At 32.2% G+C, this 16,819-nt stretch overlaps 1 protein-coding gene across 2 annotated transcripts; it reads left to right on the forward strand.

Moving 5' to 3' along the window:
• The first annotated feature begins 20 nt into the window (after positions 1 to 20).
• On the forward strand, positions 21 to 13,429 carry JKAMP (JNK1/MAPK8 associated membrane protein). 2 transcript variants are annotated; one of them, XM_031952667.1, is made up of 7 exons: positions 21 to 103; positions 1,126 to 1,217; positions 3,249 to 3,403; positions 6,279 to 6,485; positions 8,021 to 8,202; positions 10,859 to 10,935; positions 12,756 to 13,429. In XM_031952667.1, exons 1-7 carry the CDS (start codon positions 100 to 102, stop codon positions 12,972 to 12,974), a joined length of 936 nt encoding a protein of 311 aa, XP_031808527.1. In that variant the 5' UTR covers positions 21 to 99; the 3' UTR covers positions 12,975 to 13,429. The 2 variants fall into 2 exon arrangements, with proteins under 2 accessions (XP_031808527.1, XP_003759363.1); XM_003759315.3 differs by lacking the exon at positions 21 to 103 and adding an exon at positions 115 to 263.
• The last annotated feature ends 3,390 nt before the right edge of the window (positions 13,430 to 16,819 follow it).

Raw genomic sequence — 16,819 nt, forward strand, 5'->3', positions numbered from 1 at the left:
GTCGCCACCATTCTCTGGAGGAAGAGGAGGAGGAGCTTAGAGCTCCCAAGTGATTGTCTGTGTGGTGTGGCCTTTCCTGATCCGGAATCAGAAAGACCAATGGGTGAGTGTTCCGGAACTAGTCGCCCCTAGGCAGAGGGCGGAGCTTTAGTCAAGCTGTCGCCACAGTTACCAGTTTTGGGGGTTCCTGCGGCTCGGATGTAATCATTCTGGCTGGTGCAGGCTTTAGGCTGGTCTTGGTTGTCAGTCTTAAAGGCCAATGGGTGAGTGGTCAGTGGTCGTTGGTAGCCATGAAGACTTTAACCTCGCCCGCCGCCTCACTCTTCCGGGGTGGAGGCTGCTCGGGCCTGATCCCTCCAGCGCTCTCTCAGGCGTCCTTCCCCACCCCCCATTCTGCCGGACCAGCCGCAGTCTCCTCGCGACCCTGGTCCGTGTGTCCGGGAAAATGAACCTCCTAGAGACTGGGATTTCCGGGGGCCCAGGGCGGGGTGTAGTCGGAGCGCCTGAACGTGAGGGGAAGCGGGGGAAGCTGAACCGTAAAGTGAAATAAACTCACTAGAAAAGAAGTCCATTTGTGTTATGTGTTAGCAGTAGAGAGAGAACGGTGGTTTCCAAATTAAAATACTGAATCTAATGCGTATCATGAGTGATATTTATGCATCTCATTAAGGTTTATAAAGAGTGGAGATTGAGTGAATTCAAAATTTTAAGAAGCTGTATGTTTTTTAATAACGTTTATGTAATACTTAACAGTTTGCATGGAGATGGGGGAGTGACCTCAAAATTTAAAATGCTGAATCTAAAGTTTTTTTTTTTTAATAGTGCTTTAAGGATTGAAAAGGTTTGGAGAAATTTAAATTTTCAGTTTAAAATTCTAAGTAATAAGTTAATATTAATAATAATAATAATATAGCTCTTAAGGGTTTTCAAAGGCCCAGGAAAGTAATTTCATTGTTTAAAATTATGAATCTAATTTATTAATATTTAGCTTGCATTCCGAGATTAATGATATGTTGAAGTGACGTTGAAATATGTTCTAATGTTTGCACAAAGATGCTTCGATTACTGTTATTTCATTAGTATGTTCAGTAATAGGTTACAATTTTGTCATTTATTTTTCAAAAGCTATTGATATTCAACCAGCATGCCTTGGACTTTACTGTGGAAAGACATTGATATATAAAAATAGCTCAACCGAGATATATGGAGAATGTGGGGTAAGTTTTACTATTATTTAGGGCTTCATCAGTCAGTTTTTTTTTTTTTTTTTTATTATCTGTGAAAAGCAATTACAAAATTTATTTTATTTTTAAATTTTTTTTATTAAAGCTTTTAATTTTTAAAAGCATGCACAGATAATTCTGCAACATCAGTCCTTGCAAAACCTTATGTTCCATTTCTCCCCCTCCCACCTTCCTCCCCTAGATGGCAAGTAGTCCAATATGTATTAAACATGGTAGAAATATATGTTAAATCCAATATATGCATAGTCATTCAGTTATCTTGCTGTGTAAGAAAAATCAAATCAAAACCAGAAAAGAAAATGATGAAGAAAATAAAATGCAAGTAAACAACAAAAAGATTGAGAATGCTATGTTGTGAATCACACTCAATTCCCACAGTCCTTTCTCTGGGTATAGATGGTGCTTTTGATCACAAGACCATTGGAACTGATCTGAATCATCTCATCTCCTATGTACTTCAGAACTGATATTTGCAAGTTATCAAACTGTGCATACCCTTTGATCCAGCAGTGTTACCACTGGGATTATATCCCAAAGAGATTATAAAGAAGGGAAAGGGACCTGTATGTGCACGAATGTTTGTGGCAGCCCTTTTTGTAGTGGCTAAAAACTGGAAACTGAATGGATGTCCATCAGTTGGAGAATGGCTGAATAAATTGTGGTATATGAATATTGTGGAATATTACTGTTCTGTAAGAAATGACCAACAGGATGATTTCAGAAAGGCCTGGAGAGACTTACACGAACTGATGCTGAATGAAATGAGCAGGACCAGGAGATCATTATATACTATAACAACAATACTATATGATGACCAGTTCTGATGGACCAGGCGATCCTCAGCAACGAGATCAACCAAATCATTTCTAATGGAGCAGTAATGAACTGAACTAGCTATGCCCAGAAAAAGAACTCTGGGAGATGACTAAAAACCATTACATTGAATTCCCAATCCCTATATTTATACACACATGCATTTTTGATTTCCTTCACAAGCTAATTGAACAATATTTCAGAGTCTGATTCTTTTTGTACAGCAAAATAACATTTTGGTCATGTATACTTATTGTGTATCTAATTTATATTTTAATGTATTTAACATATACTGATCATCCTGCCATCTAGGGGAGGGGTGGGGGGGGTAAGAGGTGAAAAATTGGAACAAGAGGTTTGGCAATTGTTAATGCTGTAAAGTTACCCATGCATATACCCTGTAAATAAAAGGCTATTAAATTAAAAAAAAAAAAAAACAAAAAAAAAAAACTGAGATCCCTTGATTACAAAAAAAAAAAAAAAAGAATTGATATTTGCATAATATTACAATTGCTTTGTACAATGATCTGGTTCTCATCAGTCAGTTTTTGATCTTCCTCACTTTTTAAAATTTTTTAAAAAGTCAAATTTTTGTTCTTTTGCTTTACTTAAAGGTTGCTTTGTACAATGATCTGGTTCTCATCGGTCAGTTTTTGATCTTCCTCACTTTTTAAAATTTTTTAAAAAGTAAAATTTTTGTTCTTTTGCTTTACTTAAAGGTTTCCATAATTTATGAAAAGTTAACACAAAAATAAATATTTTATTATATTGATTATCTGCAGAGTAATGCAGTTTCTTCCTGCAAAGTTATATTTATTTAGGCACATATTAAATCATTTTTATAGTAATTTCTAATTATTTTTATTATTTACTGTAGCATATTAAATAGTATAGATTAGTGTTTTTACCCACAGAACATCCCTATAGAATTATTTTTAAATTCAGTTAATAAGTAGGTTTCCCATTGTTTATTAATAGCTTTAGCAAATGGAGTTCATTCATCATAAAATATTTAATAACAGTTATAAATCTTATGTAGATTCCATGAAGGGAGCACACTTATGGTTTAATAATGTCTTTAATTTCTGAAGACTGCTGAAATGATGGTCTTACAGAGCAATTATGTTTTTATGCTTTCAGTTAATATTCCCAAAATAATTCTATAAATAAGAAAGTTTCTGTATTTTTTAGGTGTGCCCAAGAGGACAGAGAACAAATTCTCAGAAATATTGTCAGCCGTGTACAGAGTCACCAGAACTTTATGACTGGCTCTACCTTGGCTTTATGGCCCTGCTTCCTCTTGTTCTCCACTGGTTCTTCATTGAGTGGTATTCAGGCAAAAAGAGGTTAGTTAACCTTGCTTATGGATGAAATTGGCTGGGGAAAGGATCTTCCAGGATAGGGATTCTTAACCTGAAATTTATGAATGTGCTTTGTAAAATGCTGATAAGTATATTTTAATATAATTAGTTTCTTTGATAATCCTATGTATTTCATGCATTGTGAAGACATTTTGAAGAGAGCCATAAACTTCACAAGAGTACCCAGAAGGTCCATGATAAAAAGATTAAGAACTCCTGTTGTAAAAATATCTTACAGCATTCAAATTAAATATTTTCAATTATTTACCTTCAGATTATAAGCACTGATCTAGTTGAATAGTTGAGTCATAGTCATCCAAAATCTGGTTAGTTTTAATTAATAAAGTAAATATTTCTTTTATTTTGAGGATATTAAAAAAGATGATTTTATATAGTTATGGTATAGTATCTAGTTGTTGTGCAGTGCTGTGACTTAATGTTTATAATTACAGAATTGACAAAAGTTTTTTAATTTAGTCGAATGATTAGTAACATTTGTTTACAATAATACAGATGTCATTGGATTAATCCTATTTAAAAAATTAGGAGGAAAGCACAAATAAATTGGGAGTGATTATTTACATCAGAAAATGTTAATTTCCTTTACAAAGTTAGTGTTTGACTCCCTTGAGAGCAGCCTGTATCTTTTCTATTTTTATTCCCAGAACTTAGTACAGTGCTTTGCTCAAGAGTTAGCACTTAACTCTAATCAGTCATTCAAAATAATTCATAAAAGAATTCTTCTTCTTAGAGGCTTCTTAGAGAACAGTGCCTAAAAATGATTTCAACTTAATGAGGGAAGAAGGTTGGTGGAATGATAAACTTAAAGATAAATTGTAATAATATCACTATCAACAATGACATGCTTTGTCTGATTTAGGGATTAGGAAGTCATTTTAGGACTTACATTAAGGATTATTATAGCATGAAACTATGTAGGAAATAATTTCATATTTGGGGGACATTCAATAACTGTTTAAATAGGTCAGACTGAAGATGTTTTAACTAAATACAATGTCTTCCCTTCATGCTAATATGCTTTTGAATTTGATATTTAAATAAGTAGTCTGTGGTCTGACTGTATCCATATCCTGAAAATGACTTTTATCCCAATAGTTTTATCCTTTCTATTAAGATATATTCAGTTGAATTTGTTGTGAGTTTGTTTTAATACTCGCAAGAGTTAAATTGGAATAGGTCAGCATATGCCGAAAGAGATGGGAAGGTTTTGTTCAATTCAATAAACATTTATTAATCTTCAGAGGTACAGTCTGCTAGCAGACCTCTAATAGACCAAGACATACTTTTTGTCTTAGAAGAAATTGTTGAGTAGGGAAATAAGTTCTTCTGTTTGAGCAGTAATTAATCCCTATTCACTCTTAGTGGAGAGTACCATACAGAAAAAAGGAAACTAACCATAGGAGAAAACTTGAACTTCAAGTTTTTTTAAGTTAACTTTTAAATAAAGATCCTTAAATTATTGAAGCAGCATCCTTAATCATAGAATTTTAAAAGTTTAAAGAGACATTATAGGTTGTTTAGTCTAATATAAATCCATTTTATGACATCCCCAACAGGTACTCATTCCATTCTGTGCTCATCCATCTGCAGTAATAGTGTGTTCACTTTTTGAAATGGTTGGTTCTACTTTTGCATAAACTCCCTTAAATTTCCATTTTTGACCCTAGTTTTTCCCTAAGTTCAAGAAGAATAATTTTAATTTTTCTTGAGAACTCTCAGATGACTGGCGATTATATTTGTCATCATCCTCTCCAAATATTTTGTTTGCTAGGTTTCATATTCCTAATTATTCCAACCAGTCCTTATGTGATGTGATTTTGAGTCCTCTTGTCATTCTACTTACTCTCTTTTGGTTACCTCATCCTTGTCAATATGGGGATCAATTTTGGATACAGTGTTTCAGATGTTCTTAGACAAAAATACAAGAAAGTACCTTTTCTGTTTGGGCAACTTAAAATTTTTGCTTTTTTGAGCAGCTACTTCACATTGTTGATTAGGTGCATTTTGAATTACCATTACAGGACCTTATAATTATTCCTATTAAATTTTATATTGTTATTTCAGCTTTTCAAGATCTCTTTAGTTCTGTCATCAAATACCTTGCTCACCCAGCTTTGTGTTATCTGTAAATTTTATCCAATACATTTCTATAACAGGGTCCAAGATAGAACCATGTAACATATCTTTCTTGATTGATGTCTCTTAAGCAGTGCTCTTTGGTTTGATTGTTCAGTGAATTCTGAAACCATCTTAATGATCCCGAAATTACTTCTTCATGAAATATATCCAGCAAAGTAAACTGGAAGCTCCCACTAAACATTTTTTTCTTTTTTTTTTTTTTGGTAATAGTCATAGTTGGGCTTTAATTTTAAAGGGGTAGGGATAATTTCAATATAGTGTATGTGTGTGTGGGGGTGGCATTTGGGGTTAAGTGAATTGACAGAATCACACATCTAGTAGTAGATACGGGGGCATTTGGTGTTAAGTGAATTGACAGAATCCACACATCTAATAGTAGATACTTGTCTGAGATCAGATTTGAACTTAGGTCCTCCTTACTTCAGGACAAGTGCTCTATCCACTCTGTTAGCATGTAGCTGCCCCTCTGTGTAACTTTTTACTTAAATTGTACTATTTGCTAGTGTTAAAACTGGTACAGGTATCTCTTATTTACTAGATTAATTTAAAATTCTTCTCAATTTTCATATTTGTACCTTCTCTGTATATAGTTTTTTTTTGTTTGTTTCTTTTTGTTTTTTGGTAAAAGGTAAAAGAAATCAGATTCTGAAATAGCTACATAAAACTTTATAAATTTCTTGCCACCTTTTTCTCCCTCTAGTTCCAGTGCATTATTTCAGCATGTAACTGCCTTATTTGAATGCAGTATCGCAGCTATTGTTACATTACTTGTGAGTGATCCAGTTGGTGTTCTGCAAATTCGTTCTTGTCGAGTATTAATGCTTTCTGACTGGTATACCATGCTCTATAACCCAAGTCCTGATTATATTACCACAATACACTGTACTCATGAAGCTGTCTACCCACTGTAAGTATAGAGTTTTTCCTAGTTCACTTTATTTCATTTCACTTTAACATTTATTTAGCTTCTAGTCAGCCCTAAAGAAGAAAAATTTCAGCTAGTATTCAACCCCTGCTTACTTTTAGTTTATAATGCAGCAGGGCAATATGATATGCACACATAAATAATATTAAAATGTATCAGAAAGGTGAAAAGTACTTAATATAGTTCATGGAGGAAAATTTTTTTCTTAGTGGAAAGTATCTGGAAAAGTTTTATGAATCCTTCAAGTTAAGAACAAGTTAGGATTCTTAATAGAAGAAAAGGACAAAGACCATAGACCATATTCAAGAGATAGCAAGTAACTTAGTTTAATTGGAATAGAGACCATGTGAAAGGAAGTAGTAACAGACAAGTTTAGAAAGGTAGGGTGATACTTTATTCTGAAGAGCCTTGAATACCAGGTGTTTGAATGTGAACTTTATTAGGTAGACAAGAAGGAAACACTTGAAAATTTGTGAGTGAAAGTGTAAATGATTAGATCTAATTATAATCAGCCAAGCAAAAACATTTACAAAGTGCTGACTATGTGTTAGGTCCTGTGCTAAGCACCCAACTGCCAAAAATTTTTTTAAAAATCTCTACTTAAATATAATAAAGAACTATGAGAGAGAGTAAAGGCTAGAGAGAGTAGATGGGGAAGACTAGTTTTAAATGCCCTTATAATTGTAAATCTATGATCCTATGATATAGTAAATGTTTAATTTTCATCAAAATGTCCCAATTTAAAAATAATAACTTATGAAAATGAGATGTTAATATGAATGAGAATACTAGTTATTCCTTTTATATTTTTGATACTTATAATTGGTACATTTTTCTTGGTAAAGAAAATACACTAATCTGATGTTAGGGTTCTAAGAATTATAACCATGTGAGCTTTTTATTTCATGCTAAACAAAAAAAAAAACTTACATTGAGTGAATTTGAGGGAGATAGAGATGAAAAAGTGTACCTTAGGTCAGCATTAATCCTCAAGTGTGTTTTTTGTTAATAAATAAAAGTATTAATGAAGATAAATCACATGGCCTTTTAAAGATAAGTATACACATTTATATTATTTTACATACCATATATAACAAAATCCAAATAGCCTAATGAAATATTTTAGGATTAGATATTTAGGATAGAGCTTTTTGAAATGTGAGAAGGATTTGCCTAACTTGTGAGAATGTATGGAGATAGAAAATGTAACTAAAATTTTGAGATGGATTCTGTAAGCTACACATGAAAATCAATGTTTTAAATTTATGACATTTCTGGAGGTGTACTCCGGTATTATTTTTATAAAAGATCTGAAAACTTGATCCTCACATCAAAGAATATATTATATATATTCTGAACCTTCTTAGACTTTTGATTTGAAAATGGCTATGAAAGAAAACTTAAAAACTAATATATTAGTTAAAATTACTTAAAATTTGATTTCATAGAAATAGCATCATATTATGCACTTACTTATTTTTTACTTTAAATTTTATTGATCTAATTTTATTTTATAGATATACCATTGTGTTTATCTATTATGCCTTCTGCTTGGTATTAATGATGCTACTCCGACCACTTCTGGTAAAGAAGATTGCCTGTGGCTTAGGGAAGTCTGATCGATTTAAGAGTATTTATGCAGCACTTTACTTCTTCCCAATTTTAACCGTCATTCAGGCAGTTGGAGGAGGCCTTCTATGTAAGTGGAGTCATGTTAGTGAAATACATTTTTATTTGTATATAAAATGTCATTTTATTTCTATAAGCATTTTAAACACCTATACTTGAAGTAAAGTGTAAGTTCGTCTTAGAAGCACATCAACCATTTCTGACAACATAATATGATATTCTGTTCTTTTAGTCCACCTCCTTTTTACTCAGGAGAAGAAAGTTGTTTTGTGATTAGTTCTCTGGAATCAAGATTAGTCATTGCTGTAATTCAAATCCTGATGCATTTTAGTGTTATTTTTCTGCATATTATTATATCTATTCTTCTTAATTATGGATCATTTCATGTCTTCCTAGATTCTTTGAGTTCTTTTTCACCTTTTCTTTCATCTGACACTATAATATTCATTATATTAATATGCTAGTTTGTTAGCCATTCCCTAACTGATGGACACTCATCCTGTTTCTAGTTATTTGTTACTGCAAGAAGTACTACTGAAAATATTTTTTCTATGCCATTGATATTCTTAAGATATTTGTCTAGTAATGATATTAATAATTCAGAGTATTTTTCAGACCATTTTTCTCATGTACCTCCAAATTGTTTTCAGAAATGTTAATTTATTAATTTACCAAAAGTATTTATGTATTTGCCTTTCCACAGTTCCTGCAGTACTATTTTCATATTTTATCCTTGTTGCCAATTTTCTTGTTGTGAAGTGAAACCACAGTTTTATTATCCATTTCTCTTTTTGGTAATTTGGAGCATTTTTCAAATGGTTATCATTTACATTTCTTTTTTCAGAAACTTTATATCCTTTTACCAGTTAGCTTTTCGGGAATGGCTTTTGATATCATATATTTGCATTACCTTATTTTGCCAATTATTCTTTTAAAATATATTTTGTTGATATCTTTTGTTTTTACATCACCTTCATTTCTGACTATATCTCTTCCCCTCCTATCCAATGAGCCTGGTAACAAAGAATTAAAAAAGTAAAGGAAAGAAGTTAAGTAAAACTAATCAGCACAATAATTGTGTCTGACAGTATAGACTGTCTAATATACCCATACTGCCCCATCTGTGAAAAGAACAAAGGGAGGAACATCTCATTTCTTTTTCAAAGACAAATTTGGCCTTTATGCAGCACTGTATTTGTTGTTTTCCAGGTTCTCATTTCACTTCTGTATATTTCTTCTCTGTATTATACTTAATATTTTTGCATCATTATACTTATATTAGTTAAAGTTTTCTTTTCTGATTAGTTCTTCCTTATTTGACTATCTGAATTACTTCACATGAAATGGAAAGTTAAGTAATTTTTACATGGGGAGAGATCTTAATGATACATTTGCTTTTTCTTTTTTTTTTTTTTAAGGAATGTTTTAACTTTTTTTCCCAATTACCTATAAAAACAAATTTAAACATTTTTAAAGGATAATTTGTAAGTTTCAAATTCCCTCTTTATCTTTCCCTTTCATTGAGAAGGTAAACACTCTAAAAAAATATTTTTCCCGTTACATTTAAACAATTTTAACATTTGTTTTTTAAAACTTTTAGTACCAGATTCTCTCCCTTCCTCCCTCTCTCCCCCCATTGAGAAAGCACATGTGAAATTATGCAAAACATTTCCATAAAACTCATGTTAAAACAAGCCTTTTGATATACTTTATACCTACTAAAATTATAAAAAATAACAGTACAACCTAATTTAAAGACTTAGAATGTTATGCTAATTAAATTTCTGAGGGATTACTTTAAAGAACTAGCTAAAATAACAGATTCATGTGGTGAAATGACAAGTAAAGTTTCAGGAGAAATAATGGAAACAAAACCAAATCAAACCAAACCACCCCAACAAAAGTTAAGGGGGTCTAGTCTAGTATTACCAGATCTCAAATTATACCATAAAGTAGTCATCTTAAGAACTATTCATTAAAAGTTAGAATCATGTAGAGCATATTTCTATATTAGCTGTATTGCAAAAAAACCAAACAAACAAATAAAAAACAAGAAAAATAAAGTTTAAAAAGTATGATCTCCATTTAGTCTCCATCTGTTCTTTCTTTGGAAATGGATAGCATTTTTATCAAGACAATTTGGAATTGTCTTGAATCATTGTATTGCTAAGAATAGCTAAGTTATTCACAGTTGGTCAACATCCAGTATTGCTATTATTGTTTATAATCTCTTCCTGGTTCTACTCACTTCACTTTGCATCAATTCATGTAACTCTTTCCAGGTTTTTCTTAGAGCATCCTGCTCATTGTTTCTTACAGCACAATAATATTTCATCACAATCATATATCACAACCATTTATTTAGCCATTCCCTAATTGGTGAACATCCTTTTAATTTCTAATTTTTTGTTACCACAAAAAGAGCTGCCATAAATATTTTTATACATTTAAGAAGCTTTTCCTTTTTCTTTGAACAGTGAAATACAGACCATATGCTAATATTGCTGGGTCAAAGGGTATGCACAGTTTTATAGTCATTTGGGCATAGTTATTTGCTTTTTCAAAGCACGTTGATAATCAGACTTTTTCCAAAGGTAAATTTAGGTATGTAGATTTTTCAAAGACAGCTTCTGTAAAATTGTCAAATTTTTTTGTTTTTTTGCTAAAATTTACTTAAGATGAGGATTTGATTCTTTTTTTCAAACACAGTATTATTTGTCCTGCAGATTATGCCTTTCCATATATTGTATTAGTCTTGTCCTTGGTCACCCTGGCTGTATACATGTCTGCTTCAGAAATAGAGGTAAGAGTCCTTTTTACCTATTGTTAAAGATCTTATAGATTTAAGAGCCATTTTTATATATGAGTCGAGAATGTCTAATAACTCTTACAACTTACTAACAGCTTAATAAACTGCTGAAAAATACTAGCACAGTAAGATAGGGTAGTTTTTGTTTAAAGCCTAGTCTTTCATGTAACTGAGATTTATTCTTTTCAGCATTAGATCTTTTCAGTCAGGATCTTTCATTTCCCTCCCATCTTGAATGGAGTATATTTATTTTAATACTTTCATGATTTAAAATTTTCTCAATCTAGATATTCTCCCTAATAAAACAGATTGCATCCCCTCTGTCTTGGTAATTTAGATTGATTGACTTCAGTGAAGAGTTCTTTGTTCTACCACCATCCTGGCAACATGCCTCTTAATATAATGAACATTTTCTTTTAATAACTCAAGATTGTCATAATTTTGAGCACATAGGATAATACAGGAATTCAGAGTGAGAAATATATGTAGGTCTCCCCAGACTGCAGGTGATCCCATCTTTGGTCTTTTTTGCGCTAACTCTTCCTTTCTCAGAGATATGAATGTCTGCTACTTTCTCCTTGGTCAGTGTATCCCACCTCAGCTGCTGCTATTTAGCACTTAGGATCTTCCCAGGTCTCATTCTATGCATTAGCTTATAAACCACTACCCAGCAATGGTTTCTCTCCTTCTGGAAGGAGAGGAAACCTGGCATTATCTTGGAGTGTACAACTCTTCACTACCAGAGAGCCTTTTTTTTTTTTTAAATTCCTAATTCATTGTAGTTCTGGATATTTGAGATTGCCTGAATTCTATTCTTTGGATAATTATGGTATTACTCTATACCCTCCATAGATCATGGAGTTTTTTTTTTTGTTTTTTTTTTTAAATCTACTTTTGAGTTTGTATTGTCACAATGCTATATACATGTTTTCGCAGATAATTAGTGTATGACCAAATGTGTTCTTACAGTAAAATTATACTGAATATATTACCTAATCTGGTCTAGGGACTTGGGTTCAAGTTTAGCATCTGACACATACTTGCTGTGTGACCTTGGCAAATCACAGCTTGTCAGTGCTCTGGGCAACTGTGTAAAAATATAAGTTGCAGAAAAGGTGCTCAGCCAAATTGGTAGAGGCAGTTTCCCCATCCAGGAGTTATCTTTGTGATGTTTCATAAATTTGGTGATTTAAACTTTTCTAGATATTTGGAACTTGAGTAAAAAATTATTTTCAGCACCTTTTGAGTTTAAATTTGTGATTATGGGGAGTTACATACTAAGAGATGCTGTAATAGAGCTAAAAAAGGTGTAATATTCATGTATCCTTTTTAGTTTCTGTAGTCATCAGACTTTTAGAGGTGGGAGAAGGGAATGGAATGGTACTCCCTTTTTTTCTCCATAGCACTGTATAACCACAGTTTAGCCAGCTGTGAAGATAGAAATCACTTGCTTTCTTATAATTGTGATGGTGAAAATATTTTTATTTGCATCTCAAAGGCGATTATGATTATTTGTCACACTTTTAAAAGTTAATTTTTTTTTACAAATATTTCCTTTTTATCCCTCTCAATCCTCTGCAATTGAGAAATCAAGAAAAATGAAAACTTTAAATAAGTATAATCAAGCAAAAGAAGTTTCCACGTTGGCCATGTCCAAAAAACTTTTATGTTTCACTATATATTGTCACATTTTAATGTAAAAATATAGGCAATAGTTTTCTGAATTCTGAACTTCAGATACTTTAAGATATATTAAATTCTATTAGTCAAACATATATCTTCATTTCTTTTTTGTTTTATTTTATTATATACAGTCCTTCAAAGATCTTCTTCTCAGAAAGAAAAGGTTAATTATTCTCTTCAGCCACTGGTTACTTCATGCCTATGGAATAATCTCCATTTCCAGAGTAGATAAATTAGAGCAAGACTTGCCACTCTTGGCTTTGGTGCCAGCCCCTGCACTTTTTTACATACTTACTGCAAGGTATACAGAACCTTCCAGGATACTTTCAGAAGGAGCCAATGGACATTAAGTAAGATGGAACATGTGCCAACAAACACAAGAAGCATTCCCAATAAAAACAAGCTGGAGAATCAAATGTGAAATGTGTGAACTCTTTGCACTTTTTGCCAGAGCTGATACCATCTAATTGTCTGCAAACTTTGTGAACTAGATTTCTAAAAAGACCAAGAAAACCTCCAAGTTATATTTACTTGGAAGAATCAAGTCCCATGATGAAGTACTGTGTTGTCTTACTGCTTCAGTTAAACTTCAAAAGGCAAACAATAGCCCTTTGGTTATTTCTAGCTTATATTTTTTGCTGTAATTCAGAATGGTATTCTACTCTGTTTCCTAAAAAATAAATGTGTAAATATGTGTAAGTTGACTTGATGATGGTATATAAAACCCACAAAATTTGTTTTTATTATTTATTTTCACCTACATATTATTTTGACTTAATACAAAGAATAAAGTTGTAGTATGCAATAGCTTTTCAATTTAGATAGCTTTATTGAAGAGATGTTGCAATTATTGTTCCTTAAAAAAAATAAAATAATTTAATGAAAATTCTAAAATAAAAATTCTGAAATTTTGTGTCATTTTAACTACATTGTTAGTAGAAAGGATTTTCTTTCCTGGCTAATTCTGGAAATAATGCTAAATTCTAAATAGTGATAATTTTTTTTTTCTGGCTCTCAATCTTATGACACTATGAAATGTTGTGGAAGGGCATAAAGCAAAACCTATTTAAAACAAATAAATCAATACTATAAAAAAAAAAGCTTTAATAATAAATCAAAGTTCAACAGTTGTTCAGTAGTGCCCACAACATTCAGGTAGTTTATACCTTCTCTTGGGCATGTCATTATTTAAGAAAGTAACTTTCTTTTCTTTTTTATTTAAAAAACAAGTTATTAAAAATAAAAATAAATAAGTTATTAAAATTAAAAAATAAATTTAAAAATTAAAAAAACTACATTTTATTTTTTTAAAGCATTCTAATCATTGTCCTATAAGTTAAATGAAAGACTGTTAATTTACTTAAATATTTCCTTTCCTGCATATCCAATTTTTGAGAATAAAAATACAGAATTTTTTTCCTTAAAATTATCCTCTTGATGGATCTGAGGACTGCAATTAAAATTTGTGATGACCGCGTATTTTAAAATCAGCCAGAGTCAGGAATTCAGGTTAGGGGAAAATCTTCAATCTCTTATTCTCAGTAGAGATGAAGAAGAATCCGAGATAGAAACATAGGTAAAAGGGAACTGAGTCAAGAGGCCAGCCAGACCAGAAGCCACGAGACCATCAGCCACCAGAACAGACCCAGCCAGCCGTCTCCCCCAGCCTCTCTGCCTGCTCCTGTGCCTCCACCCACCAAAATCGTGATTTCCTATACAACACATCAGGACTTGCACAGAGAGTGGGTGGGGATCATTCTTTATCCAAGCATGTATATTAGTGGAGTATATAGTCCAATTACTATTTAGCCCCACATGCTTGGGACCCCAGTGCATCAACTCAAGCCTCAGCCCATTACAAAAATTAATGATTGGAACTTCAAAGTATAAATTTTAGCAGTTCATATAAAAAATTTCAAGTTTTATTGATAATGTGGTCCATGAATTTGGATGAAGGGGGGAAACCCAAATAGATTTTTTATTTATACTAATCTTTCCCTTGTTATTTCCTATTTTATTTTATGCATATGAAAACATTTTGGAAGGGGTCCAAAGGTTGAAGGGTTGTATAACACAAGAAAAGATCAAGAATCTTGGATTTAGATCAGGGGTGGGAGACCTTTTTTCTGCTAAGGTCATTTGGATATTTATTACATCATTGGTGGGCCATACAAAATAATCAACTTATATAAGCAGTGAGAAGTGGTTGTACCTAACATCACCTATGGTTGCCATGGCAGGGTCAAACTAAATGATTTCACAGGCCGCATGTAGCCCATTAGCTGGACTTTCCCCTGTGATTTAGATGGTTTTTTTTTTTTTCTGTTTTAAGGGAAATTTAGATCCTCTCATTGAAGTTTCATAAATAATAGCAATGCATTGTAAAGTACTATTTGTTAACTGTTGATACAATTTGAATTTATTGTAGTGGTAAACACTAGGTAATTTGACTGCTATTGTTTTTAATTTTTTTTAGATCAGTATGAAGCAAGATAACCCAATTGGAGTATAATTTGTTTCTTTTTTTTTTTTTTTTCTGTAGATATACTTTTAATCTAAAAAAGCTATTTGTGATACAAGTCTGAATTAGTTACTAATGGCAAATGATTAGCCTGAACACTTCATAACAGTTTTAGATGTTTTCCTATTATATTTTAAAAGTTATCTATTTTGAATTTATGATTTATCTAAAGACTGGTAATAAGTATATAAGCTGATTGTGACTGATAAATAGAAAATACTAAGGTTAGCTACAAGAGCTACATTTTCTATAAGAATGTACTATTGGAAGTAAATAAACAATTCCCCCTCTTACTTTTTCCCCTCTCCTCATATCCTCCCTCATCCCCTTCCCATTATAGTCAAATCTAAATGAGAGAAAATATACAGATAGTAATCATCAAATAATTTTGAAATAGTTGATGCACAATGTATTTTAAAGTTACTTTCTTGGGGAGCTAGTTGGTGCAGTGGATAGAGCACCAGCCCTGAAGTCAAGAGGAGCTAACTTCAAATCTGGCCTCAGACACTTAACACTTCCTAGCTGTGGGACCCTAGGCAAGCCACTTAACTCCAATTGCCTCAGCAAAAAAGAAGAGAAAGTTACTTTCTTAAATAATGACATGATCAGGAGAAGGTATAAACTACCTGAATGTTGTTGGCACTACTGAACAACTGTTGAACTTTGATTTATTATTAAAGCTGTTTTTTATAGTATTGATTTATTTGTTTTAAATAAGTTTTGCTCTATGCCCTTCCACAACATTTCATAGTGTCATAAGATTGAGAGCCAGAAAGCATTACCTCCAGTTTCATCATTTTACAGATGAGAAAATTGAGTCACAGAATGACTTAATCCAAGTCATAGGGAGTAAGCAATAGAACAGATATTCAATCTGGGATTTTCTTAATTTAGTATTCTATTTAGGATTAAGGTCCACTTCATCTTTCATGATTACAGTATGTAATATGTTGCTAATTAGTTTAAAGATTCAGAGAGATCTAAAAGTTTTTTTGCACCTTCTGATCCTTAGCCTTGGGGTTGGCTACAATAAGCTCTCCACTTAAATCATATTGATCTGGTTCTGGCATTTTTATTTCAGTATAACAATATTAATGCCAAATTTCGAAACCCCCAGATTAAAGAGAAAATTTTGCAAGAAACAAGAAAATAACTCAAATATGCTGGAGTTACAATTAGAATTGAACAGTGTATTTATCAAGCATCCACAATAAAAGACTGCAAGTCCTAGAATCATATGGAGGCAATCAAAAGACCTAGGCCTATACCCAAAAGGACATTCAACCAATTTGCAGGTTTTCAGGACGTTCAAAAAAATCTGAACTTAATGGAAAATTTAACATGTAGAATCAATATGAAAGATTAATTTTAAAGAACTTAGTATGGACAAATTGTTTTTTACATGAAAATGTATACTGTATGTTTAAGGTTGACATCAGTAATTAGATAGCTCAAAAGAAAGATTGGGGCAGAGTTGAGTATGATCTAACTCTACAAAGCAAAACTGTCTAGGAAAAGATATTAATAATAATTATGTGATTGATGCAAATGAAGTGCAAAGGAAGAATAGACACAGAGATATAGAGGTTGTAGTTCTGGAAACTTACATTGGGAATGGGCATAGGCATGGGAATAGGCAACTCTCTCCATATACCTCTCTCTCTCTCTCTCTCT

The sequence above is a fragment of the Sarcophilus harrisii genome, chromosome 2 (assembly GCF_902635505.1).
Source record: "Sarcophilus harrisii chromosome 2, mSarHar1.11, whole genome shotgun sequence".
NCBI classification, from domain to species: domain Eukaryota; kingdom Metazoa; phylum Chordata; class Mammalia; order Dasyuromorphia; family Dasyuridae; genus Sarcophilus; species Sarcophilus harrisii.